Source organism: Myotis yumanensis, unplaced genomic scaffold, assembly GCF_028538775.1.
Source record: "Myotis yumanensis isolate MYYU_CA2020_CCGP unplaced genomic scaffold, mMyoYum1.0.hap1 SCAF_3, whole genome shotgun sequence".
In the NCBI taxonomy this organism is placed as follows: Eukaryota; Metazoa; Chordata; class Mammalia; order Chiroptera; family Vespertilionidae; genus Myotis; species Myotis yumanensis.
Window position 1 is genome coordinate 159,799,509 of NW_027223754.1, and position 26,067 is coordinate 159,825,575.

Consider the following 26,067-nt stretch of genomic DNA (forward strand, 5'->3'; position numbering starts at 1 on the left):
TGCTAATCAGGTACCTTTTTAGGTAGGGTCATATAGGAATTGACCTTTTGAACCAAACTGAGAAAATTCTTAAGCTCTCAATACTTCACTGTGGCATTTTAACTCAGAGCATTGTTCCATATTCCTAAACTCTCCCCCCTTTCCAATCACCAATACTTACATTCTGTGATATCAAAATTTAAGTGAATGTTCTGGTAGACCAATTTCATTCAGTGAATTTTTTATTTATTATATTTAGAGGAATATTTGCAAATATAATGAAATCATTGATCTCTAATAACAACATTTCTGATAATATGTATTGTATATAATGTTGCTATGAATACTCATGCATTCATTCAGTAGGTATTTATTGAGAATCTATGAAATGACAGGTAGTGCTACAAACATTAAGGATAAGAGTGAGCAGGTACTGACCCCTCTCTATTGATGTATGTAATAAATATTTTAAATGAGTATAACCCCTTCAGATTTCTTTATCTGACACTAGAAATAACTATTTCATTTTTTGGAAACACTATATTGCCATCTCTGATTTTTAAACAGATTAGACATATTTTCCAATACTAAGGAACTAGAAGTTGGAATGACAAAAGAAACTGAAATTGCCAAAGAACATACTTACTCTTATGGAAGGTAATCCTGGCTGCAGTTGACTGTGTAATCCTGGTAGTCCTGAAGGTGAAACTGAAAGTGTAAGTGGGGTCAGTTAAGGTGCCCATATGTTCCTTTTATAAAGGCATACACATTCATTGATAATTGTTTGCTAGTGGAAAGTGCCAAAAAACTCTCACTAAAGATTCTATTTCACTTTAAACCTAGGGAACAATTTCTTATATTGGAATGCCGAAATAAAATTCATGTATTTTAAATGTCTAAGAAATATAAGGTAATTTTTAAAGAATATTTTGAAAGAGATGATTTCTGATTTCTCTGGGAAAAGATTTTCCACAGTGAAGGAAGATTAAGATGACTTTTATAACCTCAGACTCTTATGGATGTACAGGGGCCCTCTGTGTGGATAAGGAAAGGGCCCTTCGTGACCAAGTTCAAACATGACTAATGATTTTAATATACACTGAATTTTGGCAAAATACCTAGAGGGAGCAGTGGGAATAGTGTGTCCTTGGAGACAATAAAATGCAACAATTTTAAGAGACACATTCCAAGTGCAGAACAATAATTGTATGATGAAAAGATTTCTGGCTACTCTTCAACCCACAGAAAACAAAGTGTTAATAAAAGAGAACAAATTTGCTTTGTCTGCATTTTCTATGAAAACAAAAATTCTTGAAAGTAGTATAGACACAATTTCTAATCCAACAACTGTAAATACTTTCCCAGGGTAAAAATATGTATTTGTATCATAATTTTTCTGTATTGTACTCTCTTTACTTGTAAGTCATTATTGAAGAAAGCGTCCCATATTTCATTATTAAAATTTATATGTTAAAATCTCATTTTTTATAAACATTGATTTTTTTCTGTTTAAATGATCAGAAGAGGAATTTCTGATGTAAAACCCTCTTACATATGAGAACTTTGAAGTGTATTGCCACATTTTGCCTCCAATGTGTAATACCGCATTATGTACACACCATGTTTGGTTCTCTCTGTGTCACTATTGGCATTGTGGGGTCTGAAGGGATCCCACACTAATTCCTTGCTTGAGTTTTGAGTCAACAAGAGAGCAAAATGTAGGCAAGTAGAAGGAGATTAAAATGCCAATTTTATTATAGATAGAAATATTTAAAACGTGGCTTTGAACATCCTGATAAGAACCTCCAAAGTTAGCCATATCTCTCAGATAGACAGTTCTAGAAACCCAACTCTACCCCACCACTTGGGGCAGATCTTTTTGATTCATGAATTTGAACAGTCTGACATCTATCTGTAGAAAAAATAATATGAAACAGGAGAGGGAATATTGTAGGTCACAATCCATCTGTCGGGTAAGTCTGTTTTCAACCCCAGGGGAAGGGTAGTAGGAGAGTGGCCAGGAGGTTATAAAAATAAATTATTGATAAATGTCCTCCAAATTTAGAAATAAATCAGAAAGTGACTGTCTGTCTTTACCATGTCATGATTTAACAGGGCCATCCAATAATTAACTATGCAGGAAAATGCACAGGGATTTGACGTGGCTATGTACTTTTGCCTAAACTCCAGCCACTGTGAAGTGATACATTAACTGTAGATTTGTGTTCAGTAAAAAACATATCCTAAAGATCATAATTTTAGGGCACTATTGGATATTAATTAGCCAGTTAAATATCTATCAGATACTGAACAACAGTCTTCTTTTTAAAAAAATTTATCTTTATTATTGAAAGAATTATAGATGTCCCCCCTTTTTACCTCATTGACCCCCTCTACTCCAGCCCTGCCCACCCTCCAGGCCTTCATCACACTATTGTCTGTGTCCATGGGTTATGCATATATGCATATAAGTTCTTTGGTTTATCACCCCTCCCCTCCCCCCACCATCCCCTACCTTCTCTCTGAGATTCATCACTCTGTTCCATGTTTCTATGTCTCTGGATCTATATGGTTCATCTGTTTATTGTATTCATTAGATTCCACACATGAGTGAGATCATGTGACAATTGTCTTTCTCCTACTGGCCTATTTCACTTAGCATAATACTCTCCAGGTCCCTTCATCCTGTTTCAAAGTGTAAGAGATCCGATCCTTTTTTTCTTTTTACAGCTGCATAATATTGAACTTGTCATTTGTTGATGATAGCCACTCTGACCGGTGTGAGATGGTACCTCATTGTCATTTTGACTTGCATCTCTCGGATGATTAGTGACTTTGAGCTTGGTTTCATGTCTCTTGGCCTTCTGTTTGTCCACTTTTGAAAAGTGTCTATTTAGTTCCTTTGCCTATTTTTTGATTGGATTGTTTATCTTCCTTTTGTTAAGTTGTATGTGTTCCCCATAAATTTTGGAGTCTAAACCCTTATCAGAGATAACATTGGCAACTATGGACATTACTTTTTCAACCACATGAGCAGCAGACACGTGAGCAGCGTGCTCTTGTCCAGGGGGCATCAGCCCCGTGAGCAGCCTGCCTCGAGTCTAAGAGAAGCAGCCTTATGTGGCCTGCCCCTGTCCAAGGAGCAGCAGCTGTGTGAGCGGCCCGCTTCCCCCTCTGAAGAGCAGCAACCGCGCGAGCAGTCCGAACTGTCTAAGGAGCAGCAGCCGAGCAGTCTACATACATCTGAGGAGTGGCAGCCCTGCGCAGCCCGCCCCCATTCTAGGAGCAGCAGCTGCGCACAGATGCACCATGCACTAGTTCGAGGAGCAGCAGCTGCACAAGCATCTTGCCTTCACCCAAGCAACAAAATCTCAGACATATGCGGAAGCAATTTCTTCACTGATACAGCTCCTAGGGCACTTGAAACTAAAGAGAAAATGAACAAATGGAACTACATCAAAATAAAAAGCTTCTGCACAGCAAAAGAAACCATCAACAAAACAACAAGAAAACCCACTGCGTGGGAAAACATATTTGCCAACGTCATATCTGATAAGGGCCTAATCTCCAAAATTTATAGGGAACTCATACAACTTAACAAAAAGAAGATAAACAATCCAATCAAAAAATGGGCAAAGGACCTAAATAGACACCTTTCAAAAGAGGACATCCAGAAAGCCAAGAAACATATGAAAACATGCTCAAAGTCACTAATCATCCGAGAGATGCAAATCAAAACAACAATGAGGTACCATCTCACACCTGTGAGACTGGCTATCATCAACAAATCAACAAACGACAAGTGCTGGAGAGGATGCAGAGAAAAAGGAACACTTGTGCACTGCTGGTGGGAATGCAGACTGGTGCAACCACTCTGGAAGACAGTATGGAGTTTCCTCAAAAAACTAAAAATGGAACTCCCATTTGACCCCGTGATCCCACTTCTAGGAATATATCCCAAGAAACCAGAAACACGGATCAGAAAGGATATGTGCACCCATATGTTCATAGTAGCACAATTCACCATAGCTAAGATCTGGAAACAGCCTAAGTTCCCATCAGCTGATGAATGGATTAGAAAACTGTGGTACATCTACAGGATGGAATACTATGCTGCTGTAAAAAAGAAGGAATTCTTACCATTTGCAACAGCATGGATGGAACTGGAGAGCATTATGCTAAGTGAAATAAGCCAGTCAATGAAGGAAAAATACCACATGATCTCACTCATTCATGGATAATAAAGACCATTACAAACTTTTGAACAATAATAGATACAGAGGCAGAGCTGCCTCAAACTGATTGTCAAACTGCAGTGGGAAGGCCAGGGAGGGTTGCGGGGCAGGAGGGAGGGGAGTAAGAGATCAACCGAAGGACTTGTATGCATGCATATAAGCATAACCAATGGACATCAGACACTGGAGGGTAGGGGAGGCCAGGGGATTGTCAAGGGCGGGAACAAAAGGAGGCATATGTAATACTCTTTGTAATACTTTAAGCAATAAAACAATTAAAAAAACAAAACAAAACATTGGCAACTATGTTCTCCCACGCAGTGGAATGTTTTGTTGATGGTTTCTTTTACTGTGCAGAAGCTTTTTAATTTGATGTAGTCCCATTTGTTTATTTTTCTCCTTAGTTTCTATTGCCCTAGGAGCTGTATTGCTAAATATATTGCTACTACATATGTCTGCTATTTTGCTGCCTATGGATTCTTCTAAGATTTTTATCGTTTCCTGTCTTATGTTTAAGTCCCTTTTCCATTTTGTGTTTATTTTTGTGTATGGTGTAAGTTGGTGGTCTAGTTTCATTTTTTTGCATGTATTTGACCATTTTTCCCATATCATTTATTGAAGAGACTGTTTTGACTCCATTGTATGCTCTTGCCTCCATTTTCAAATATTAATTGAGCATACTGGCTTGGGTCAATTTCTGGGTTCTCTCTTTTGTTCCATTGGTCTATATATCTATTCTTGTACCAGCACCAGGCAATTTTGAGAACAGTGGCTTTGTAATATATCTTGATATCTGGTATTATGATCCCTCCAACTTTGTTCTTCTTTCTCAGGATTGCTGTGGCTATTCGGGGTCTTTTTTTTTTTATTCCATATGATTTTTTTGGAGAGTTTTTTCTAGGTCTGTGAAATATGCCGTTGGTATTTTAATGGGGAGTGCATTGAATCTATAGATTGCTTTAGGTAGTATGGACATTTTAATGATGTTGATTCTACCAATCCATGAATACGGTATATTCTTCCATTTGTTTATGTCTTCCTCTAGCTCTTTCTTCTTTTTTTTTTTTTTTGAGCACCAGTTTAATTATTTATTATTTTTTAATTGTTTTATTGCTTAAAGTATTACAAAAAGTATTATATATATATCTCCTTTTTTTTCTCCCCTTGACTTTCCCCTAGCCTCCCATATCCCCCAGTGTCTTGTGTCCATTGGTTATTCTTATATGCATGCATACAAGTCCTTCAGTTGATTTCTTACCCACCCCCCCAACCCTCCCTGGTCTTCCCGCTGTAGTTTGACAGTCTGTTCGATGTTGCTCTGCCTCTGTATCTATTTTTGCTCTTCAGTTTATAATGGTCTTAATTATCCATAAATGAGTGAAATCATGTGGTATTTTTCTTTCATTGACTCGCTTACTTCACTTAGCATAATGCTCTCCAGTTCCATCCATGAATGTTGTTTCATTTCATGATGTTCCAAAGTTCCCTTAAACTGTCCTCATGCTTTTTTAGTATTTTTCTTGTTACTGCTCTGATTGTTTTTTCTTACCTTATTTCCTATTGACTTCTTTGATCCTCCACTTCCTCAAGCCTGCTTTTAATTCCTTCCAGCGTATTCTTGATGTCAGATATAGTTTTCTAAATTTCTGACTGGTTCTTATTCATATCTATATCTTCTTTCATTCAGCTTTCACTAAGTTCCTTTAATTCTCACTATGTTCCTGGAGGTTCTAAATAAGTTGGAAGTTAATTGGAGCATCTTTATAACCATTACTCTGAAATCTGTGTGTGATAAGTTGCATTCCCTCCATCTCTCCTAGGTCTTTGGTGATTCCTCCTTTTCTTTAATTTGGGAGTCATTTCTTTGTCTCCCCATTTTAGTTGTTTGTTTGTGTTTGTTTCTATGTATTAGAAATATTTGCTATGACTCCCAGTGTTGTGGGGTGATCTTCTGCAGTGATTGTCCTGTGGGACCTAAAGGTGTATTTTTCTTGTATTTTTGAGCTATATGCTCTAGTTATGTCTTTTTTGTGCGTTATTTAGACACTGCTGTCCATATTTTTGTTGTCCTATTCATGGGAGGACTCTCCTTTTAGGCTGGCTAACTATGAGGCTTGGCTGCTACCACATTGTGTGAGCTGTTGTATAGGTGCTGACAGGGTAAAACAAAACAAAATGTAAATGACATGAAACAAACTGGAACATACAAAATATCCTGAAAACCACAATAAAAACAACTCAAGAAAAAAAGAGAATTAGGAAAGAGAAGAGAGAACACAAATACTAAGGCAAAAAATTAAGAAAGAAAAGGATATTATTGCTAATAGTAAAATATTTACAATAAAATAATAATAAAGAAGCTACTGGGAGGTAAAAGAGGCCGGCAAAATATTCTGAAAAGAAAGCAGAAATAGCAAAAATTAAGAGGAGAGGGCAAGAATAAGAAAATGTTAAAAAAAAAAGAGACAAGAAGTGTGAGAAAGAAAGAAAAAAAATTATGCAGTGGTATAAGGAGAGGGAGAAAGGTAAAGCGAAAGAAAGCATGAGAAAGAAAAAGGGGAATTAAAGAGAAAAAAGGTAAAGAAGGAGGCCAATAAGAGTTATAGAAGAAGTTAGAGAGAAAAGCAATAAAGCAGAGAATATGAAGACAATGCTGAATATAGAACAAAAAAACAACAAAAACCAAGCAAAATGAAACAAAAAAAGAAAAAAATTAAAAAGTTATAAAACAAAACATCAACATCAATATAGGCAAAAAAAAAAAAGGAACCAACCAAGTGAAGTTCATCTGGGCAGTTTATGATGTCTGGGACTCACTGTTTTATATGCTAATTTCACATATGGGAAGTACTTTTGCGTCAGCCAATCTCAGGAGCTGTCCATATTTGGCTCCCCGTGTCTTTTTATAGCCACTGCAGTCGTTTTATTATTGTTAATGTCTCTCTTTGCTTCTAGTAAGCAAATATGTTTCTGCTTTCACTCATCTCAGGCCTGTCTGAGGTTCTCTGTGGACTGCCTCTTCTTGTCAGCTATTCCACCTCCCCTCTGTGGTAGCTGGTATCTTCCGAAGAGAGTCTTTAGGGCAGATGCAGGCTACTGTAGTTTAGAGAATTCGCCACCAGGCGCTCAATGAGGGGGAATTAATCTCTGCTTCAAAGCTGACTCCTCAGTCTCTACCATTTCTTTCAACTCTAGTTCCCCTTAAAATGGCCTGATGAAGATTCAGATTGGATACAGCCTATTGCCTTTTCTATATGAGCAGTTTCAGCTGGCTTGGGCTCAAAACAGATTCCTGTGAGCAAGTTGCCTGCCACCTGGTCCCAAACAATAATCCTTGAGATTATTACTTTTGGACTGTCCTCCTCTAAGCTGTTCTCCATTTCCTACTGAACTGTGCCCATGAGAGGTACATGTGGACACATACAATTAATTATCTCAGGCCCCAAGACTCCTGTGATACACACAATTTCTGACAGTTATTCAATTATACAAGAATATAGGTGTTACTGTAAAGGAATTTTGCATACATAATAAAGTCCTAAATAGTTGACTTTAAGATAAGGAAATTATCCTTGGTGGGCCTTTGTTGGAAGCTATCCATTGTCTACACCACTGATGGCGAACCTATGACATGCGTGTTAGAGGTGACAACGTGAACTCATTTTTTTGGTTGATTTTTCCTTGTTAAATAGCATTTAAATATATAAAATAAATATAAAAAATATAAATCTTTGTTTTACTATGGTTGCAAATATCAAAAAATTTCTATATGTGACATGGCACCAGAGTTAAGTTAGGGTTTTTCAAAATGCTGACACGCTGAGCTCAAAAAGTTCGCCATCACTGGTCTACACTATCATGAAAGTGCAAACAGGGAACTCAGAAGACTGATGGACCTTGAGTTTTGGCAAGGGCTAAAAGCTATGCACAAATTGTTCTATGGAGACAATGGTGGCTCAAGCAATTTCCTAATAGTCTCAACATAAATCTTTACTAATATTTATTGATCTTTAAGATAGTCTGTCTGCTACCTGATTGCCTGCCTGACTAAGGGCACGATGTGTGTTCTAAAATTGAATAAAAACTAACAGGGCCTGGGCCCCAGTGAAGCTTTTCCACTAGAGAAGGGTTCTCCGCCTACCCCCCCCACCCCCATGATTTCCAAATTCATAGTTCTTGTCTAGTGTATTCATTTGTACCTAGCCTTTCTCCAGATCCTAAACCCTAGCCATGCAGGTTGTGGCTTTCACAGGCCTTGTCAAATCAAATGAGCCCTTCAAAAGAATGGAAACGTCTGAAAGAGATTTGAAGCATGTGAGATTTGACATGAAGAAAGTTTTCTATTTCTGGCTTTGAAGTTGGAGGGATTTATGTGGCAACTACTAGAAGTAGAAAGCAGAGTCCCAAGCAAGATGAATTCAAAGAGGCCCACATGCAAACACATCATAATTGAAATGCCAAAGATAAATGTCAAAGAGAGAATCTTAAAAGCAGTAAAAAAAACAGTTAGTTGCTAATTTCTCTAATTGGGCTGTTTTTCTTTTGTTGAGTTGTGAGAATTCTTTATCTATTCTGGGCACAAGTCTTTTTTTATCAGAGAATAATTTTGAATATTTTTTCCTATTGTGTGGGTTTCCCAGTTTCTGAATGGTATATTTTGAACTACAATTTTTTTAGATGAAGTCAAACTGACTTTTGCTTATCTTTTACCACTTGTAATTTCGGTGTCATATCTATGAAACCATTGTCTAACCCCAGGTCACAAAGATTTACTTTATGTTCTCTTTTAACAGTTTATTTTTGAGTTTTAGCTTTTATCCTTAGTTCTATGATTTATTTTGAGTTTATTTTTGTATGGCATGATGAAGATGACTAAATTCTATTGCATATGGTTATCCAGTTTTCTCACACCATTTGTTGAAAAGACAATTCTTTTCCTAGTGAATTGTGTTGGCACCTTTGTTATATACCAGTTGACCATTTTAGCGGTTTGAATAGTGTCCCTCAAAAAGATATGTCCAAGTTTTAACCTGCAGAACTTGCAATTGTGACCTTTTTGGAAAAAGGTCTTTGCAGATGTGATTAAGCTCAGAAATTTAGGAGGCCCTAACTCCAATGACTGGTGACCTTGTAAGAAGGGAAGAGTATGCAAAAAGACAGGAAAGAAAGCCATGTGAAGATGGAGGCTGAAATGAGAATCATGCAGCTGCAAGTCAAAGAGTTCTAGGGGCCACAGATTCTGAGAGAGGTAGAGAAGAATTCTCCCCTTTTTTCTTTTGGGGCAGACAGTTTTTTATGTGGAGATACTTTTTAGTTATTAAACAGTGTTTTGGAAAAATAAAATTGTGCATAAAGATAAATGGTGGGCAGAGCAACTAATGAGCAGGGTCATTGAAAGGTTTAGTGCAAGAGTACACAGGAAAGACCCAATGATGAGGACTCCTGCAGGATGTGCCTGGGGGACATTTAAGATATTTATGGTCACTATTTTACTCATACTGCTTAGAAGACAATCACTTCTTGCTTGCTCCTAAGTCCTTGGCTTTGTATTAACTTTATATAATTTTACATTATTGTAAGAAAAATGAAAACAAACAAGCATCAGAATTCCCAGTAGAGGAGAGCAGACCATAGAAGGTTCTTTACTAAAAAATTATGGGTTAGACAGAGAGAAAAACATTTGCCAAACACCTGATCTTTAAGAGTCACTTTTGTTTGCCCTGTGGGTCTTTCAAAGCTTAAAATGATCTAAGAAAATCACATTAAATGTTAAAGGCCTGATATATAAATTAAAAGACAAAGGTTGTCACAGTGAATTAAAAGACAAAAGCCCTGTGAGAAATGTTAAAGATTTCTTCTTTTCTTTTCTTTTCTTTCTTTCTTTTCTTTCTTCCTTCCTTTCTTTCTTCCTTTCTTTCTTTCTTTCTTTTCTTTCTTTCTTTCTTTTCTTTCTTTTCTTTCTTTTCTTTCTTTTCTTTCTTTTCTTTCTTTTCTTTCTTTTCTTTCTTTTCTTTCTTTTCTTTCTTTCTTTCTTTCTTTCTTTCTTTCTTTCTTTCTTTCTTTCTTTCTTTCTTTCTTTCTTTTCTTTCTTTCTTTCTTTCTTTCTTTCTTTCTTTCTTTCTTTCTTTCTTTCTTTCTTTCTTTCTTTCTTTCTTTCTTTCTTTCTTTCTTTCTTCTCTTCTTATTCCTGTATGTTGTCTATAACAAATCAACTTGAAAAATTGACTTGGGTAGATAAGAGTAAAGGGATGAAGAAAGATATATCATATTAACATAATAAAAAAGCTGGAGTGGCTGTATTAATTTCTGCCCTATTGTTATTTTCTTCCATCTGCCTACTTTGGCTTCGGCTTACTTTTCTTTTGCAGGTTTCTTAAACTGGAAAGTTAGGTTCATGATTTGGGATTTTATTTTTTAATATAGGTGTTTAGTGCTACAAATTTCTCTGTAAGCCCTGCTTGAGCTGCATTATGTAAGTTTTGATATGTTGTTTTTCTGCTCTCATTCATCTCAAAGTATTTTCTCATTTCTCATGTGACTTATTCTCTAATCCATTGGCAATTTAGAAGTGCACTGTTTACTTTTCATATAATTGTAAATTTCATAAAATTCTCAAATTGTATTTATTTATATTTTTCTAACATTGTGTTTGGAGGGCATAATTTGTGTGATTTAAATAGCTTTTAAGATTGTCATTGTTATATGGCCTAGGATATGATCTATCCTAGAAACTTTACATGTGTCTTTGAGAAGAATGTGTATCTTGATGCTGCTTGGTGAAATGTTAAATAGATATCTGCTAGCTCTACTTGGCTTATAGTGCCGCTCATATTGTTTATTTACCTAATAATCTTCTGCATCATTGTTCATTATTGAAAGTGAAGCATTGAAATTTTCTACTATTATTTTTGAATTGTCTATTTCATACTTCATTTTTTTTCAGATTTTGATTTATGGGTTTGGGGGCTCTATTCCCAGTTGAATATCTTATCTAATAATAGACAAAAAGGGTAATTGACCATACCTTTGCTATGCTTCCCATTGGCTAATCAGGGCAATATGCAAATTAACCGCAAACAAAGATGGCAGTTAATTTGCATACGTACGCTCTAAGCGGTGGAGTGAAGCCAAACAGCCCCAAAGCCAGCCGAGCAGTGAGGCCTCCCAGCCCCGGGATCAGCAGAGTCTCGAGTCCTGACAGTGGGGGGGGGGGGGGGGGGGGGGGGCGGGTGGCCTCTGGCCAGAGCCCAGTCAGAGCGAAGGCCTGGGTCCCGGGTGCCAGCAGCCAAGGGAAGGGAAGGCCTGTTGCACGAATCTCTTCATGCAACAGGCCTCTAGTATGTTTATAATTATTATGTCTTGGTGATAGTTTTTTTATTATTATAAAATGTCTCTCTTTGCTCCTAGCAACACTTTTTTGTCAGATAACCCATTTAGTCTGATTTTAAGATAGCCACTTCAGGTCTCTTTGGGGTGGTATATATTTTTTAATACCTTTATTTAAAACCTACTTTGGTTTAGTATCTAAAGTTTGTAAAGAGCAGACACTGTATAATAGATCATTTAAAAATGCATTCTGTTGCTCTGGCCAGTGTGCCTGAGTGGTTAGAGTGTTGTGTTTCTGCACTAAGAGGTTACAGGTTTGATTCCTGGTTTAGGTCACCTGCCTGGGTGGCAGGTTTGAGTGTGGGAGGCAACCAATCCATGTGTCTCTTTCACGTTGAGGTTTCTCTCTCTCTCTTTATTGCTACCTCCCTCACCCCCTCCATCCCTTCTACTCTCTCTAGAAATCAATGGAAAAAATATCCTCAGGTGAGGATTAACAAGAACAACAAAAAAACGTTCTTTCAATCTCTGCTTTATTATTATTTTATTCCATTCATATTTAATATAATTACTGATAAGGTAGGTTGTAAGTCTAACATTTTGCTATTATGTTTCTGTGTGTCTGCTGTGTTTTTGGTCCTTTATTCGTTCATTACTTCTTTTTTTGCATTAAATCAAATATTTTTCTAGTATTCCATTTTAATTCTCTTGTTTCTTAAAGTGTATGTGTTTGAATTATTTTCTTAGTTGTTTTCCTGGGTATTACAAAGAACATCTTGACTTTTAAGAATCTAGTTCTGAACAAACAAAATTAATTTTAATAGTGTGCAAAACTGATCAAATACAGCTCTGCTGCCTCCTCCTACCTTGGTACTATTATTGTTATACAAATTATGTCTTTATGCATTATAAGCTCAGCAACACAGTTCTATTATTACTTTATTAAGCATAGTTGGTAAACAATCTTATATCAGTTATATTAGTTTCAGGTGTATAATATAGTGATTCAACATTTTTATACCTAAATCTGTGACTGTGGAATCTTATTTCTAATTTTTTAATTTTACATATTATTAATAGATTTAAAAAACTTTCTTTGTGTGAGTCTGCAATCAGGGTTTTAAGTTACATCAGGAAACCTTTTCTGCTCTTTTTATTTTTTAAGCTGATAGCCAAAAATGTTTAAACTTAGCATGTGAATATGCAGTAGGCAGATGGTTTTAAAAAATTTCCCTTTCATTAAATGTACTTCAAGATGGTAATTTTAGTGTCAGATTGTTGTGCTAGTTCTAAAAGTTTTTCATCATGTGGTTGTTGAAATCTCATATTCCATCTTTATGTTCATCCATATTTAAATTCATTCAGCTTGATATATTCTGACATATCTTTATTTTCTTTTCTATAATCTATGCCAGTTTATATATGACAGTTTATATATAGTGTTTGGTTGTCTGTTTCCAGTATCCTCTTTATATCTGCCACCTATTTGCTATAAGATAAGGTAGCATTGAAAATAGTTATGAAGTTGTGTTGACAATTTTCCAGGTGTTTGCATTGGTAGTACTTTTCCATTTTTTAGTCTACCATATTTTTCTCATTCTGGTATTATATTTGTATAAAAGCTTGTGCTTTTTATTTCTGCATTACATGTTATTTGCAACTTTTAAACAAATTTTATTAAAGAATTATATCCATGTGAATGAAATTGTTAGATAGACTTGAAATAGAGAAATTAATTTGTAAGAGTACCCCATCAGTATAGTAAAAGAAATTGTAAAATGTCAATAAAACTGAAAGAGAAATTATTAAGACAAAATATGACTAAAATTTTACCCCAAAAGTTGAGGGAATATTCATCTTTTATTTTAATTAATCAACTACTTTTTTCCTTTTCTTTAAGAAGAATGCAAGCCTTTTGATTGAGTCATTCAAGGCTTTCTTCACTTGCTTGTTTCTTAGGGTATAAATAAATGGGTTTAACATAGGTGAAATAGAAGAAATGAGCAGGGAAACTCCTTTGTTAAGAGCCACCTCTTCTTTCGCTGAAGGTTTGATATAAATGAAGATGCAGCTGCCATAGGTGATAGAAACCACAATCATGTGGGAAGAACAGGTAGAAAAGGCCTTTGTCCTTTGTTGAGCAGAAGAGAGTCTTAGAATTGTCATGATGATATAAACGTAGGACAGAACAACACATACAAGGGTCATGATAAAAGTCAACACAACGCAGACTAAAATCATTCGCTCTATGAACCAGGTGTCTGAGCATGATATCTTTAGCAGAGGAGCAGCATCACAGAAAAAGTGGTCAATGACGTTAGAGTCACAGAATTCCAGATGGAGGCCCAGGCTAAGTGGTGGGATTATGATTAAGAAGCCAGCCATCCAACAGCTGATGATAAGTCTGTTGCAGACTCTGTTATTCATGATGGTCATATAATGCAAGGGTTTGCAGATGGCCACATAGCGGTCAAAGGACATAGTGGCTAGAAGAAAAAATTCTGTTATCCCAAAAAGATAAGTGAAGAATATTTGAACAGCACAAGATTCATAGGTAATGATTTTGTCACCCGTTGATAGGTTGTACAAAAATCTGGGAATACAAGCAGTTGTGAATGAGATTTCTAGGAAAGAGAAATTTTGGAGAAAAAGGTACATGGCTGTTCTGAGATGGCAATCTATGACAGTGAGGGAGATAATGGTCAGGTTCCTAGCTACACTCAACATGTAGGTAAATAAAAGAAAGATGAAAATCAGAACTTTCAGCTGTGGGTCATCAGTCAGTCCCAGCAGGATGAATGTTGTTACTGTGTGGTTTCTCATCATGGATTCCTGCTTTCTGCCCAGTCTGCATGAAAAATTCAAAGATACTTAAATAGAGTGTAGTGAAACCAAAATGAGCTTTCAATGCTGGCTATAAGTGCCAAGCAAACTGACTTGACTATGTTGAAGTGAACATCTTGTCTATGTGTAATATTTTTATTGTGGATATGAGCAGTAGCTATATTTTCATCCTCACCTTATCTTCCATCTAATAGTTTCATCTTTTTTTTACCAACAGTTTTAGCTTAGTATACTACCCAGGAATAATGGAAGCTAGTGCTCAAATACTTTGTAATATTGAGAAATTTTCCAAGTTTATATTTTAGAATCTTTCATCAATTAATTACAAAGAAATTTATTCGTCTTCAATCTGCAGTCAGTGTCTCCAGGGCTTGGAAACCTGTATGTCAATGAACAATTAAGACCTTCCACTGCATACCTGATTATTTTATGTGATTTTACTTTTACGGTCTTTATTTAAAATACACTCTTCCTACTAATGTGGGACCAGGATCAACTTTCACAAAAAATTTATAATGTCCTCAGTTAAACATGAAGCTTTATAGACACTATCAGAGAGAAGGAAATTGTTTTGGTTTTAATCTTTGCTTGAGGGCTGAAAGCTCCCCCCAAATTAAGGGCTACTCCCAGTACAACCACAGTAGATGAATTTGATAGGCTGCCCAGAACACGTCTACAGCTATTTTCCTTCCTCTTCTCCTAAAGTCATGGGCATATAGGCACAGTATCACTGTGATACTGAACTCAGGCTTTCACAATCCAGTCAGGTTTCAGTGTTCTAAAACACACATGGTTTCTTTTTCACTCAGTGCAGTTTATCCATGAAATTCAATTTTTCGTAGAAGCTACAAATCAGGAATTGAGAAAGTAATTGACCTTCAAATGTGATTGATCCACTTCTGTTTATTGAACATACTAATGAATCATCAGCATTTGTAATGAAGGGAGGGATATCAAATGAGAATATAAATCATGATTATTATCACTGTACTAGAGGCCTGGTGCACAAAATTTGTGCATGTGTGTGTGTGTGTGCATGTGCGTGTGTGTGTGTGTGTGTGTGTCCCTCAGCCTGACCTGCACCCTCTCCAATCTGGGAGCCTTCAGGGGATGTCCTACTGATGGCTTAGGCCTGCTCCACATGGTCCTCTGCTCTCTGTGGGGCTTGCCTGCTCCACATCACAGCGACTGCCAAGCAGGCCATGCTGGGTGCTGCCTGTTGGCCACACTTGCCTGCTCCCAGGTCACCGTTGTGACGGCCAAGTAGGCTGTGCTGGAAGCTTACTCCTCCCTGCTGTCATTCTCCAAGGAGCTAAAGAGGTTAATTTGCATACTCACTCCTCATTGGCTGGTGGATATCATGAAGGTACAGTCTTTCTCTTTTATTAGTGTAGACTAGAGGCCCGGTGCATGAAATTCATGCAGTGGGGGGGAGGACAGGCAGGGAGGTCCCTCTGCCTGACCTGCACCCTCTCCAATTTGGGAGCCCTCAGGGGATCTGCTAATGACGGCTTGGGCCCACTCCCCGTGGTTCTCTGCTCTTGGTGGGGCCTGCCTGCTCCACACCATGGGGATGGGCAAGCAGGCCCTGCTGGGTGCTGCATGCGGGCCCCCCTTGTCTGCTTGCGGGTCGCCGTGGGTGCTGCCTGCGGCTGCCCTTGCCTGCTGGGCTCACGTTGCCGGGGTGACGCTGCCAGCGTCATACCCAGCCACTATGGGCGCTGCCATCTTTGTCACAGAGTGACAGTTAATTTGCATATTACTCTTTTATTAGATAGGATTTTACGTGGGAGTATGATCATATTATCTGTGAGTGAGTGAATGTGTGTGTGTATGTTCTTTATTGTTGTTAAGTTATGATTGTGCAGAAAGGAGGAGTTTATTGTCTTGATATGTCTCAAATTATCCTATATTAACTATTGCATAAATATCAGCCTGCCATGATTTTTATCTATTCTAGTAAAATAAAATTTAAAGATGATATAATAAATAATGTGCTCCCATTACAAAATATTAAAATTACTAACAACTTTTGTTTGATAAAGACAGATACAATGCACTTTTACATAGAAATTTATGACATTTTACAAAGGGAGTATTAAAGAAAAATTTCATTGTACTTACTTTTTTGTCAGTAAATCATAACTTCAGGTTGTTTAGCAACATTAGTTCATAAGACTAAAATTTATTTTTGCATATCTGTTCTCTATTGTTCATAATTTCACTGTATGTTTATGTGTGGTTTGGAAATGCATAGATATTTCTGATATCAACAAAAATTATGAAAATTTTATCACAAAGGATTCTAGTCACTATAAACCCAAGCAATATTTCTTCATGCTGCCTATACCTGGAAATATAAAGCTGTTCTAAGAGTTGACAATTATCAATAACTCTCTCTGGTTTTAAAAATCATGATATTCTGACTTCCCTGAGCAAAGGTTTGCATGTTAAGAAGGTTGGTGTTTATTTAGCATTAAATCCTTTGTGTCATAATCTTGGCAAAAAGCCAAATGCATGCAGCTCTGAGGAGAAGAATATTCTCAGAGGAAAGAAGATAATACAGCTTAGTGATGGGAAAATAGGCAACAAGAATGAGATAATGCACTATTCTATATGATCCAGAATTTCCTCTTCTGGGTATCATCCCCTAAAACTTGAAAGCACTTATTTGCAAAGATGTATGCACCCTTATGTTCATTGCAGCATTATTTATGGTGGTCAAGACACGGAAGCAAGCAAAATATCTCTCAATATATGATTAGATAAAGATGATGTGGTATATATACACAATGAATTACTATTGAGGCATAGGGAAAGATGGAATACTGCCATTTGTGACAACATGGACCTTGACAATATCATGCTAAACGAAATAAGTCAGACAGAGTCAAGTACAATAAGATTTCACTCATTTGTGGGATATAAAACTGAAAGCAACAAGTGAACGAACCAGACAAACAAATAAACAAAACTTCATAGACACAAACAACAGTATGGTGGTTACCAGGGGAATGGAGTTGGTGGGGGTCGTAAAGGGACAATATATGGTGACAGAAGATGATTTGGCTTCAGGCAGTGTGCACACAATGCAATATACAGATCACGTTTTATAGAAAAGTACATGTGAAGGCTATACAATCTTATTAACCACTGTTACCCAAATAAAAATTAAAAAATGAGAAGAAAAAGGAAAAAAAGAGCTAGAGTGTGTAGGACCTCTTTTTGGTTTTTAGAGAACTTGAAGATATGATGCCTTTGGCACACCAGCACAGTGAAGAAATAAAAAAATAAATAAACACTCATGTCCTTGGTGACTCTGATTCAAAAGTGACTAAGAATTCTAGTGTGTAAACAACTTTTGGGGTAAGAAACGCTCTTAAAGGCAGCAGTGGGGACTGTGTTCTTAGGGACAGAAGTAAACATGAGCATCAGAAACAGGGACTGTGCAAAATACATCACCATAGGTCTTTAAAAATTAATAGGGAACAATTTTCCTTACTTACTAATTTTTATGAATACTTCATTTTAATTACAAAAATAAATCTGATAAAAAGGTACATGTAAAATCACAAGGGCAGAGAGATAGATATTTTGAATATGTACATTCATACATTTTCTTATCCATGTGCATATTATTAAGCATATTTAAAATATAGGAGTACTTTATAAAAGTAAAACATAAAGTTCTATATTTTAGATTTATAAACACAGGAAACTAAATATGACTTTAATATTTAACAAAAGCTTTAGCATAAAAATTCCTATATATAGTTCTGAATTTGTGAATGTTCCATTACTTTTTAAAACAATCTATGTTTTTGCATATTTTAAATACTTTATTAAAATAGCTGCAAGGTAGTTAGTAGAAGTTATGTATCTGACCTCTAGAGACATATAATTTTTCAGAATAATATGGAAACAGATTATTTAGTAAGAGGTCACCAAAGATTTAATAGTGAATTATCAATTATTGGGTGTGAGAAAACTACCTTAGCTCCTCACACACATCTTCAGATTTATTCAATTTATCCTAGCCTGTAAGAATTCAGATGTATTGGGTATTGCAATATAAAGCACATTTTTGTACACGGGGCTATATTTACTCCCTCTTTTAAGCTTATGGAATCTGAAAGAGATTGACTGAGGGCTCAACATTTTATGCACAAACCTTTGTGGGATATCTTAAATATACTTCTGATAAAATTACATACTTTACTGCTACCAATGTACATAAAGAGTCAAGAAAAACTAAATATTACAGAGCCATGTTTTTTCCACAATATTCTCAGTATGATAGACTCATTAAAGAGTGGAAAGGGTAATGTAAACATTGGTTATTTTAAACAAGTATTTGAAAAATATTAAATAGCTAAAATTTTATTTAGCTAATTTCTACCTCACAGCAAATATAAGAGGATGTAACAGAGGAACTTCACGGGAAAGGCTTATAAGAGCAGGAGATTTGAAGAAGGGTGGGTGGTATTACAACTTTGTGTATATTACTTTTAACACTATTTTTCCCCATCTGATTGTCCTGGGCCAGGTTTGACTTTATGGCTGTCTGAGTAGGAGTATGCCAATAGTCAAGACATAATGTCTATACCATTAAATTTAACAGTATGTATTTCTAAGTTGAGGGTGGGTCATAATTGCACCCATGTAGCCAATTAGAGGTGACTCTCAATATTGCTCCCTTAGTAAGTGGCAGGGATAGTGCTGTGATACTTTACCTCTCAAGTCAGATGACAACTGACTGGAGGTGAAGCAGAGGAGAAGCTTTATCAAACTAGCTGTGATAGCCTGTCTTTGGGTGAAGGCTATACCTGAGACGGAAGTTCAAGCTCAATCATTGTCAACATGAAGCTTACAAAGTCATGGAAGCATGCATATCTGGCCAGTAGGGGGGAAAAGGGATGGTGGATCACCTATTGAATATTTGCATAGAGCAGGTCTGGAAATGGTGCACATCACTTCCACACTCATTCTGTCAGCTACAATATAAGCTACATAGTCACATCTTACAGGGTAGAAATGTGTCAGAACAATATGGCCTACAGTGTTTCCTGGGATAGCAAACAAAATGTTTGGCAAAAACAGAAATTTCTGCCATACTGTAAGCATAAATAACTTAGAATTTAGTTTTACTGGGGAGTGAAAAATCGAATAGTCAAGGTTCACAGTAAGCAAGTCTAACATAACAACAAAGTGAGAATGTCGATATGACTAGAGTAAGTCATGCAGAGACAAATACTATTAGAAGCTTTGGGTTTTCAGCCTATTTATCCTTCCTTTTAATTGGATTCACTGATTCCTTTTTCTCCGCATCTTTAAGAGGAATACAATCTTCTTAATTGAGTCATGGAAAGCTTGTTTCACTTGCTTGTTTCTCAGTGTGTAAATAAAGGGGTTCAACATGGGTGAAATGGAAGTAATAAGGAGTGAAATCCCTTTATTTATAGCTACCTCATCCTTGGCTGAAGGTTTGACATAAATGAAGATGCAGCTTCCATAAGTAATGGAAACCACAATCATGTGGGAAGAACACGTGGAAAAGGCCTTTTTCCTTTGCTGGGCAGTGGGAAACCTTAGAATAGTCCTGACGATATAAATGTAGGAAAGAACCACACATATGAGGGTCATGATGAATGTCAACACAGCACACATGATAACCATCTGTTCTATCAACCAGGTGTCTGAGCAAGAGATCTTAAGGATAGGAGAGGCATCACAGAGAAAATGATCAATGACGTTCGAATCACAGAATTCCAGGCCCAAACCCAGACTCATTGGTGGGAGAATGATGATCAATGCTGCTACCCAACAGGAGAAAATGATGTTCTTGCAGACTCTGCTGTTCATGATGGTGGTGTAATGCAGGGGTTTGCAGATGGCCACGTAGCGATCATAGGACATGGCAGCCAGAAGAAAAAATTCCGTTACTGCAAAGAGGTCAGTAAACAAGAGTTGACTGGCACAAGCATTATAGGTAATGGACTTGTCCCCAGATAGTATGCTATATAGGAATCTGGGAACACAGGCAGTTGTGAAAGACATTTCTAAGAAGGAGAAATTTTGAAGAAAGAGATACATCGGTGTTTTTAGGTGGGAATCAATCAGAGTGAGGGTGATGATGGTTAGGTTTCCAGATATACTTAACATGTAGGAAAGAAATAGAAAGATAAACAGCAATATTTTCAGAGGAGTGTCATCGGTCAGTCCCAGCAAGATGAAGGTTGTTACTGTAGTTTGGTTTTTCATCCTTGATTATTGTCTTTTGCTCATTCTGCTTCAAATAATAAGACTTTATATGAGGAACTCCAGAGTCCAGGTCATCTTCTAACGTGAAGAGAAGTAAATCGGAGAGTGATTCCTAGCTCAGTGGGAAGTAAGCATATCATACATGCCAATGTTTGATTACCTGTTTGTGTTACATAAACTGACTGCTCATATTTAAATCACATATTTGCACTGCTGCTTCTAATTACAATTTAACTGTAATTGGTGTCTGACAAATCCTATATAATAAAAGGCTAATATTCAAATTGTCCCCTTGACCAGGAGTACAACTGGAAGTTCAACTAGGAGATCGAACAGTGGGTGGGGCCTGCTGGCCAACTGCCCTCTGCCCCTCCCCCTTGCCAGACCCCACCCATACACACATTCATGCACCAGGCCTCTAGTTATATTATAAACATTAATGAAAGCATGTCCTAAAAATTGCTTTTGTGTGTAATATTCTTACTTCTCCCTACTTCCGAGAAGTGGTTTTGGATCTACTATTCTGAATTTACCCTACTTCCTAACTCCAGAAATGCTTCTACCAGGAAAGTTCCTTAAACTAACAAAGGCCTCTGCTAAGAAAATCCTTGCATTAAAATTTACATGTGTGTTAGTAATCAAACTGACAATTAAATCTTATCACATAGTTTATTCTGTTTCATTTTATCCAGTGGAGTTTCTCTGAGGTTATTTAAAATATTTTTATTGGATGCATGCTCTTAAAGGTTCATTAAAACTTGTTACAAAACAATCTTTTTGAGGTTTTCCTCACAGAAACTTTATATCAAATATATGTATTTTATATCATTAATATTACCCTTGGCTATATTCTACTTCAACTGTTAGAATATCTATGTTATACATTTTTATGTTTTTTAGTATATCCTAGTGCTACAAAGAAATCAATCCCTCCATCCCCCTTACAAGCAGAAATCTGGAATTATCTACTCTGGTTATTAATTTCCTTTTAAATTCTTTTGACAGGGAAAACCCTAATGCCCTTTAACTATCTGCTTTGTTTCCTTAGAAAATTAAACATGGAACTCCCATTTGACCCAGTAAATCCACTTCTAGGGATATATCCCAAGAAATCAGAAGCACCAATAAGAAAGAATATTTGCACCGTTATGATCATAGCAGCACAATTTACAATAGCTAAGATTTGGAAACAGCCTAAGTGCCCATCAGCAGATGAGAGGATTATAAAACTGTGGTACATCTATAGTTTCATTTTTCTCTAGATTTTGAGAGTCCTTTTCCCATCAAGGCATTATAGTTAAGACCTGAGCTTTGATATTGACTTTTTCTTATTTATGTTTTTCAATTATTTCTTTCTAAATACATTTGACAATGACATATTTTCACTTTTTGTTGTATATATTTACTTTGAAATTTGTGACAGACAAATAAGGGAACATTTGAAGTATATGTATTGAGCTGAAGAGCAATATCTTGATTTTTAAATGTTTTGGGTCAGCCTATTTCAGCTTGAAATACACACTACCACCCATTATAAATATCATTTAGCAATATCAGGTTTAATAAGGCTTAACAATTTCTCAAATATACTACAACATTCTCTCTTAAATTTTACCTCCTTAATAATTGTCTTCTCCGTCTTATTAACCACTTGTATATCAACTCATGTGGTCTTTGCATCATTTAAACTACTCAAGCCAACATCACCACTGGCCTCCCTCTTGTTTCAATCATTAAACAAACTTCAGACTTGATTTAACTCAAGTTCTCTTCTGCATATAGTAAACCGTGAACTTATGAAAGTCTTTACAGCTCACTTTCTACCATCTCACATTATCCTGAATTTCTTCCTATCATTTTGTCTCTTTTTTCCCATTCTCCTTCATAGCTCCTTTTCCTTTTCTAATTTGTTGGTGCACCTGAAATATTTTTTCGAGGCAATATCTCTTTTACTCTGCCCTTTCTCTAGGAAGTTCTAATAAATAAGGTGATTTCAAGTAGGCTGATGATCCCTACATTTACATCTGCAGGAAAATGTTACAGTATTCTGACTTCAACTTGTTATTAGACATCCAGATCAGACTTAGATGGTTTGATCTTACACTTTTCCTTTTTTCCACCTGAAAGTCTTTGAGCAATTTGATTAATTTCTTTATCTTGTGTCTTTTATTTGTGTGTGTATGTGTAAAAACTTCAGATAAAATTATATGTACATCATATGGTTATAATGAAAAATTTAGATAATATAGATAAAATATGTACAATTGCATCTGGAATTAGGCGACCATTCATTACTATTCAGTATTAGGCGGTCTTATGTTGTTATCTTATGATTTCCTATTGAGAGTCCTGTAGATGTGCATATTTCAAGATTTTTAATGTGGCACTCATGACTGTGTTCCCTTCCCTTTCAACAATAAATCTCATTTAAAAACAATATTTATTGTTCTTTCTTTTACTCTGATTTTCAGTTTTCTGCAAGTCCTGCTATTTCTGTTATCTTTTTAATTTGTTCCTTTTATTCTCTCACTCATAACACTACTTATACCCTCAGTGTCTTTATCTCATAGGTGAAATATTGCAGAAACTTGTTAACATATGATTAACATATATCTTTGTTTTTTCCATTAAGTATTTTAAAATCAATACAATCAGAATCATTTTTCTAAAGCCCAGATGTGATTAACTGTCCCCTATGTGTTGTGGACAATATTTGTGAACTGACATTTACCCCATTCTATGTGTTTCTTTGAAACTCTTGATCTACCTCTCAGTTAAATGGAAGTTAATTAATGTTGGCTTTAGGTAAGAGTTGAGAAGAGGAGAAAAAGGAATGCATTATTGGGTTTGAGTTGCAAATGCATCAAGCATTTAGGTTAATGAAATATTCCAGGCAATAAATATTTTATTCAGAGTAATGAGTAAGAACAACATTTCTCATCCTTAGAGAATTTATAAAATTTCTTTATCAGGGGATAAGAGAGTTGAGGAATAGGTTAGATGATTTAGTGGTTCTGAATAAGATCTTGATGTTTGAGGACCTTTACTGTCTTCCACTAACATGGAGGGGAATAGCAGAAAGATAGAAAAATGAGATAGATTTGATTTCTGCAATTTCTTCTCCTTGTAGAGATCTAAGGGGAACAGTAATTAAGTTGCTCCTTGAACACAGGCAATAAAGACTTAGAAAGTTACATAGTCTTCCCATTCTAAAGATTGGTATAGAATTAGCAAAAGGGTGTTCTCCTGTTTGGTGTGACCTGAAACTAAAGACAAACCTTAGATATTTGACAAATTTTCCTGCACTGCAATTTGCCACAGTAACACTATCGGTGTCTTATAACTTATACAGAGAACTACTAGATCTTAAGAGTAATATGGGCAAGGGAAATAAAAGATCCAAGGCTGTGATGCACATGAATAGATGTTTGAAGACCAGAACAGAGGATGGATACTGACATCTTTACTACTTATTACATTGAAATGATGTAATTGTTCCAGACTCAAGTTGAACCTGGGTTGAGGGAGGCAGCGCAAATGCATAAAGGTGAATCACTAAAGTGAGGTGGTGGAATTTGGTAGGAAGTGAAGAGTGATATCATGTTAAGGAAAAATATTTCTTTTTTAAAAGTGAAATGGAGTTTTGTAACTGAAACATTAATTTTAATTCTTTCAATCACTCTTTTTTGCCCTCATTATAAAACTTAAGCTTCTTAGTTATCATATGGAGAGCTTTCTAATATTTCTGCTATCAGTCCATAAAATTTCCCTCATTTATTGTTTTTTCCTACTCGGGTACTTGCATTGGCTACCAGCAAGAGACAGTATATCATAGTGATTAAGAGTATGACCTACAGAGTCGAGCTGCTGGTGTCATCTCTCCTTATTCAATTTGCTTCACTAGACTTATCTACTAGCGGTTTCCATTAAAGGTGATACGTAAAATTACCTGTGTAGATTCTCAGATGCTGGTCCTTTTGTTTTTACAGATCTCTACACTTGTAGTCTCTAACTGCTCTATCCCTATTTTAAGTTTTGGTTTAGGCATAATTCCACGAGGAATCTATCTATAACTTTTTAAGATTGATGTATCTCTTCTTCTTACTATTCCCATTGTAGTATGTGATTATTATGTATCATTCTCTGATGAATAAATTGTCAAACTATATAAATAAATTTTATTTTGACATTTTGTCCCAAGCAGCAAGCTTATCTCCATGGGCAAAGTAAGAGTTCCTTCAAAGTTTGTGGAAATAATGAGAGAATGACTATCATGTTTGCTATATTTTTTTTTAACATGTGTTTTAAAGGTATTTTAGCCTCTGGAGTAAGACTGTGGAGTTCTCATTTCCCTTTTCCTCTTAGGGCTCAGTTTCCTCCATAATATTTAGTTCATGGAATCTTTGTGATTGTTGATTGGATAGTTCACCAAAGTGCCTGGCAGGTAGTCAGTTAAAGCTTTGTCTCCTTTCACTTCCTCCTCCTCCCTCCCATCCCATCACCTGCTGTAATACTGATGCTAATGTGTGAGGGCACTAATCAGTGACCACTACACTATTGTTTTTTCTGCATCCTTTTGTTAGTTTGTTAATACTCATCATAGAATACTTTTTTTCCATTGATTTGTAGAGAGAGTGGAAGTGAGGGAGGGGTGGGAAGTGAGTGAGACAGACACATGCATTGGTTGCCTCTGGCAGGTGCCCTGTCTCAGGCCTGGGATGAACCTGCAACCCAGATACCACCCCTTCACCAGGAATCAAAACCCAGACCCTTCACTCTAACCGCTGAGCAACAATGACTAGGACAGTTCCTGCATTCTTTATAAAGCTTGTGAATTTTGGTGCCTCTTATAACCTGTTCAATGTGCTGTGAAGAAATGCTAAGGGCAGAGTTTAGAGACTGCAGTTTTGAACATGAGGCAATAGGTACTTCACATTTCTTCCTCAACCCCCATTAACACTTAATTACATGGGCAGCTATTTCCATTTGTAAATAGTTGTAAATATTCTATGTGTTTGGTTTTCTCTGCATTTCAAAGAGAAAAGAATTTTCCATAAGAAACTTAATTAGTTTGGTATATTAATGGCTTCACCTATTTCTAGCAATCTCTACGCCATAAGAAAGCTACAGGTGTGTTTTCCTAAGGTCTGGTGAATTGAAGCTAGTTATTTCAATCAAGGCAGTAACAAATAACAGCATTAGAGTGCTAGAGACAGAGAATTACCTATGGTTTATAGGCATGTTTGGAGAAAAGGAGCAGTAATCTAGGCTGAGAGGGAAAAATAATTAGCTGCTAATCAGGTACCTTTTTAGATAAGGTCTTATAGGAATTGACCTTTTGAACCAAACTGAGAAAATTCTTAAGCTCTCAATACTTCACTGTGTCATATTAACTCAGAGCATTGTTCCATATTTCTAAACT

The 26,067-nt window shown here is 36.2% G+C and overlaps 2 protein-coding genes across 2 annotated transcripts; both read right to left on the bottom strand.

Moving 5' to 3' along the window:
* Window positions 1-13,409: 13,409 nt before the first annotated feature.
* LOC139006398 (olfactory receptor 6C2-like) lies at window positions 13,410-14,366 on the bottom strand. The gene has a single exon (XM_070408786.1). The coding sequence runs from the start codon at window positions 14,364-14,366 to the stop codon at window positions 13,410-13,412; it is 957 nt and encodes a 318-aa protein (XP_070264887.1).
* A 5,322-nt stretch (window positions 14,367-19,688) lies between these two features.
* On the bottom strand, window positions 19,689-20,645 carry LOC139005456 (olfactory receptor 6C2-like). Its single transcript, XM_070407685.1, has one exon. The coding sequence runs from the start codon at window positions 20,643-20,645 to the stop codon at window positions 19,689-19,691; it is 957 nt and encodes a 318-aa protein (XP_070263786.1).
* Between the last annotated feature and the right edge of the window lie 5,422 nt (window positions 20,646-26,067).

What these genes read in the sequence shown, in the direction of transcription:
- LOC139006398 (XM_070408786.1), bottom strand. Translation starts at nt 14,366, where the DNA reads ATGATGAGAAACCACACAGTAACAACATTCATCCTGCTGGGACTGACT.
- LOC139005456 (XM_070407685.1), bottom strand. Translation starts at nt 20,645, where the DNA reads ATGAAAAACCAAACTACAGTAACAACCTTCATCTTGCTGGGACTGACC.